This window comes from Aphanomyces invadans (genome assembly GCF_000520115.1).
Source record: "Aphanomyces invadans strain NJM9701 unplaced genomic scaffold supercont1.5, whole genome shotgun sequence".
NCBI classification, from domain to species: Eukaryota; Oomycota; class Saprolegniomycetes; order Saprolegniales; family Verrucalvaceae; genus Aphanomyces; species Aphanomyces invadans.
In genome coordinates this window covers 2393920-2399470 of record NW_008580150.1, presented here as the reverse complement: position 1 = coordinate 2399470, position 5551 = coordinate 2393920, and the positions used below count along the sequence as shown (strand labels likewise).

The window sequence follows — 5551 nt, the reverse complement described above, 5'->3', positions numbered from 1 at the left end:
GACATCCTAACGATGTGACGTAGCCTTTGCTGCAACTGACTACTACATGAGGAAAAGGCCCCTAAAGGTACAGAAGAACTCATACCGATGCAGGGGACCATCCTGCGACATGATGGACAGAGCAGTAGGGATGGTCTAGACAGAACCGGGTGTTGTCCACCACTGTCATGATGGCATCGTAGCCTTTAATACTGAAAGCCCTGAGACCCAATCGATGGATACGATGAGCCAGCACTCAGGTGGTGCCGGAATCGGCATTACCGAGCCATTGGCCCGAATGTGTTCGACTTGTATCTGGCGCATGTCTCACACGTCGCGACGTAGGAGGCCACATCGTCCTTCATGTTGGGCCAGTAGCACCAAGGCGACGCCAATAGGTAGGTGTGTCGAGTACCCGGGTGGGCCTCGCTGGCGGCGTTGTGGGTTGCGAGAAAAAGAAGCCTCGGAACCGCCATAGATGGTTTGAGGCCCCCACGAATTTCAAGTCATTGTGCTTGTTGCAGGGAACACGCAGAGAAAGGAGTAGGTTATAATGAAGACTGAATTGGCAGGGTTATGCTATCTAGCTCTGCTACATGAACATGGAAAGTTAAGAGCGACTCGTGGGGAGAGTCGCTAGCAACCTTTGGATGGTCATCTTCAATGTCAATGAAGATCTTTGACAGGTGTACGGATAAAAGTACCTTAGAACGTTACACTCAAAACGGAACCAACGGGAGTCATACTGAGGAGAGGTTGTGATGAACGCGCGTGGCTTGATGGGTTCGGCCAACGTTATTGGAATGTCGGGGGGTACAAAAAAGCGCAAGGCGGACGATATCTCCCCCGGTGGTGAAGAAGACGAAGGGCTCCTTGTCGACTTGACCGGCGAAGACGAAGCGGAAACTCCTGTGCCGTTCGAGGCAGTGCAAGTGGCCTCGAGTTGGATGAAGCGACCCGATGATCAGGCGGAACTCGAGCGGATTGCGGCTAGAGGGATGTTGGAAGGAGCCCTCCAAACGTTGGGGTTGTTGGAGGCCGTGGAGCAATTGTTGCGCGAGCGCCGCGAAGAAGAAGCAGTGCGGAAGGCCGAAGAGGCGGAGCGGGCTGTTCAAGAAGAGCAGCATCGATTGCGTGAAGTTGAATCAGCAGCGCTGGTGCAAAGTGCGGAAATGCCCGGTGCTACGACGACGACGTGGAAGTTCGAAGAGCCCGCGACGATGGTGCCGCATGAACACTTTTGGAAGTTGGAGGATCTTGACTTCGCGCAAGTTCGGACGGACGAAGTTCAATTCGTGGACGACTCGCGAAGCATTCGACATAGTCGGCGTTGCCGAGGCCGCTCGATTACGTTTGCGACGCCACGAGCGACGTCAATGTCGTCGACGAAGCCGACGAAGCAGGCATACCAGAGCGGGAATTCAAAGCCAACGCGAAATTGGCAGAGTTCGGGCGAACCCATGATGACTTCTGGCGCCACGTCTTGTGGATGCTGAACGCCGTGGCCACGATGTCGATGGTGGCCGCTGATGGACGATGGTTCGCGCGCAACAAGGGCCGCAAGGCGATCCAAGTTGGGTGCTAGACCTGGGGCACGTCGACCTGTGTGATGGCGAGACGTTGTTGGAGTACGTTACCGTGCTCATGTGCTCGTTGCTGCGTCCAAACACGGGACGGCAAAAGAATCGGCGTGTTGGGTGGTCGACGACTGTGGGATCCTTGGCCGGGTCTTTCACGCCTTTCGTGCACAAAAGGCGTGATCAGGGAGGGCCGATTTGTGGTGGAGGACGAAATCGCTGACAGATAAGGTTTCCAAATTGGAACGACTAAGGCAGTCGGATTTTGTCACTGGCCGCTGATGAGTGAGCGCGAGATTGTCCTTGATCTGTTGCAACACAGATTTATGATTGGAAAGGAAGCCCGTCAAATCTGGACGGAACGCGCTGGAATGTCGCGGGTTTCGGAGATGGCTTCGATCGCCGGAGAAACAGCAGAAAGCGTCACCCCCTTGAAACGGGACTGTCGAGGAGTTGAGGGATACGAGGGTGGCGCAAATGGACAGCATAGTGCGGAGAGACGCCCATGGAAGCTTTTACGGACGTGTTGTACGCAATGATGGCGTGGGGCAGGAGCGGGCCTACGATGCAGAAGGTTGTCTACTAATTATGCGCGCAAGATGTCCTCAAGAGCGCGGTTGGCACGCTCGGTCTGACCATCCGACTCGGGGTGGTCTGTCGTAGACATGGCAAGGTCGGTGCCACAGAACTCGAACAGAACCGACCTAATGTGGGAGGTGAAGCGGGGATCGCGGTCTGATACGATGGGCCTCGGAAGTCCAAAGCAACAGAAGCATGATCAAAGAAATGGCGAGCGGCGTCAACGCCGCTGATGGATTCCTTGACAGGGACGGCCACGATATACTTGGACGCCCTCTTTTCGCAAACCATGATACCTGTGTGACCACGAGCGTCACGCGGGAGACCAAACATAAAGTCCATGCTGACCGATGACCAGAGCTCATCGGGAATCAGTAATGGTTGTAGTTGCGCCAGCGATGAAGATGCGACCTTGGTGCGTTGACAGGCGCAACGTGGCGGTCAACAGCTTTGTATTGGCGAGGCCACCAATACGAACGGGACATTGCAGCGTACATTTTGTTGCGGCCTAAAATGGCCGCCACTGGGCGAATCATGGTACGTGCGCAGAAGAGAGGCACGAATCGCAGAATCCACAGGACAACAATGCGAGGAGGTGAGTCCTGGGCGAGCTGGAAGTAGAGCAGGCCATCGCGAACAGATTAGCGATGGAGTAATGACAGGGATCGCCTGCAGCTCGGGGGCGGTGAGAGGCACTGAGCATGGCCGAGCAAGTCGTGTCAAGAGAATAGGCAGCTCGGATGCGGTCATGGAGATCGGAGTGGAGGAATCCGATCGAGATAAGGTCCACAGACGACAGTAATCCGGACGCCGAGAGAGCGAGTCAGCCAAAACATTGTCCTTGCCCGGTTTGTATTGAACCGAGAAGTTGTATTCGGCGAAGAAGGAATGCCAGCGAGCCATGCGGGCTGACATGTGGGGCGTGTTGACGGCAGTTCGCAACGACGCGTGGTCGGTGTACACGACGAAGGAGTCCGCGCCGATGAGGTAGACGCGGAACTTGGTGAGGGCGTATTTGATCGAAAGGAGCTCGAGATCGTGGACCGGGTACGAGCGCTCGGCAGCTTGGAGCTGGCGACTTTGAAAGGATACGTGGCGCCAGCAACCATAAACGTCAGGCAGCTTAAGAAACAACCGATGGCATAGTAGGAGGCGGCACACACGACGCTGAACGGCTTGGAAAGTCAGGAAGCGCCAAAATAGGGGCGACGTTGTTGCTAGATTTGAGGGCGTCGAAGGCGGATTGACAGTCGCTCGGCCAAACCCATGGGGCGTTCGTGACTAGCAACCGAAAGAGGGGTTGCGCGATGTCAGCGAAACCACGAGAGTACTTGGAGGTAAGGAGCAAAGCCAAACACCGGCGAAGGTCGGTAACCGAGGAGGGGACTGGTCAGTCGATAATGGTCTTGACTTTGTCGGAATCAGCCCGATAATCACGAACGCCGACGAGGTCGCCAAGGACAGGGATTTCGTCGACCCCAAGTAGACATTTGGCGAGGTTGGCGCACAAGCCATTCTCACGAAGGACGGTGAGAATGGCACGACGATGCCGACATTGAACTTCGACGTTGGTCTCGGTTTCAGAGTCGCGACTATGGATGTAGATGTCATCAAAATAGGACGACGCAAAGTCGCGGAGAGGGCGGATCTTGGCCGTCACTATGCGATTGAAAGTCGAAGGGGCATACTGTAGGATAGGCCTTGGGGCATCACGAGCTATTCTCAATGCATTCCACTCGGTGTCGAGACGGCGGTCTTCGTCACGTCATAAAGGAGCATGAGAATTTGATAGAAATCCATCGCGAAGGGCGATGGTCGAGAATATTATTGATCGACCCATGCCGTCGATAATCACATCTTTGCGGGGAATCGGTGTTTGCGCCGGAATGGTGGTGGCGTAGAGCGTTAAAGGCGTGAACGATCCGCCATTTGCCGTTGGGTTTCTTCACACAGAATGTCGGGCTGCTGTGTGGTGATGTGCTTTCGCGTACATGGCCGGTGGCTTTACGAGCCGCAAAGAAGGCGTCGATCGCTTCGACTTGATCACGTGGAAATGGTCATTGGAGAGTAACGCAATACTTCGTGCCGGGCACAAGGTCAATTTTGCGGCGTATACCCTTGTCGACGGGTAGCCGACAGGACACGTCGTCGGGGAATACATCCTTGAATTCATGAAGGAGGTCGAAGAATGGATTCGAGCGGAGGGATTATCACGTCTGGGACTCCGCTGGATTGGGCAAGACAGATTCGTCTGCAGTGGATGAGGACAAAAGGTCGAGGTCTTCATCGCACGGGATCATCGCTATGCACGCTATGTCGTGCGAATGGAGGGCCTCCAAAAAGGAGTGATAACTCATCTCTGGCAATGCCAGGTTTGCGGAGGATGATCGAGGCAACTCGTCGAAGTTGCAAGCGTGCTGAATGAACGCATCCGCAGTGACAAATTGAGGAGTTGAGATAGTCGGCGCTGTAACAAATGACCTGACTGGTGAATTTGAGCCCATCGCGATTGAAGGGGCGTCGGAAGGGCGAGATTGGTGTGAGAACGAGGTGGATCGATGGGAGTTGTAGATACGACGACGGCGTCTGCTGGAGAGCTAGCAGACGAGGGTGCAACCTCTCAGGGTGAGGTTGCCGACGTGGTCTGCGAAGGCAAGTGTGGAACAAGCACACTGGTGCGGCATCCGCCGCGAGTACATTACTCATCGCCGTGAGGACAGAGGCCACGGATAACGCCGAAGGCTGTGAAGCCTTATCAGCGGCGCGTCGCCGGATCCACGGCTATTCAGTGTTCAGCTATACGACCTTGTGGATGGTTTTGAGTATCCAATCGATCCATGGTTGATTGGATTCAAGCCAAGCCATTCCAAGGATGAGGTCCCAACGCTCATCCAAATTGATCACAAAGAACGTTTCGAGCGAGTCGACATCGCCGAAGGTAACAGGCAGCTTGACCACTTAGCGCTGCTGGGCGGAGATGCGGCCGTTGGCCTTCTTTACGCGAACCATGTCAGGGGAGTTCGACAGGGGGAGAGAAGTGGCCAAAACTGGAGCGGTTGGCTGAGGCATACGGCTCAGCTAGGGCGATGCGGACAGCCTCTTCGAACGAGGCTGAATAGACAGGGAATTGCTGTGTACGTGTCGGACCATGGTTGAGGCCGGCATGTAGACGCGGAGCGCTTCCGGTAGCGTGGAGTCGTCGTTGACATTCGTGGCCAAAAGGCGAAGATCGTGAATGTAATCTTGCAAGGAGCTTTTGCCTTGCTTGCATGCGAGAAACTTAGAGCGATGTTGGAAATCGCTATGTTGAGGAAGGAAGAGGAGCTTCATATCGCCGCAACGAGCTCGTCAAACGTTGCGAATGACGTGGGGTTGGTCAAGTGGATGGAGTACGCCCAGTCTTCCGCCTGACCCTT

General features: G+C 55.1%; 1 protein-coding gene across 1 annotated transcript; it reads left to right on the top strand.

The window, feature by feature from the left end:
• Positions 1-1058: 1058 nt before the first annotated feature.
• Positions 1059-1832, top strand: H310_03702 (hypothetical protein; the record flags this gene model as incomplete). The annotated part of the gene is made up of 1 exon (XM_008867664.1): positions 1059-1832. A coding segment is annotated over one exon (417 nt), but the record flags the coding sequence as incomplete, so codon positions are not given.
• Positions 1833-5551: the final 3719 nt, after the last annotated feature.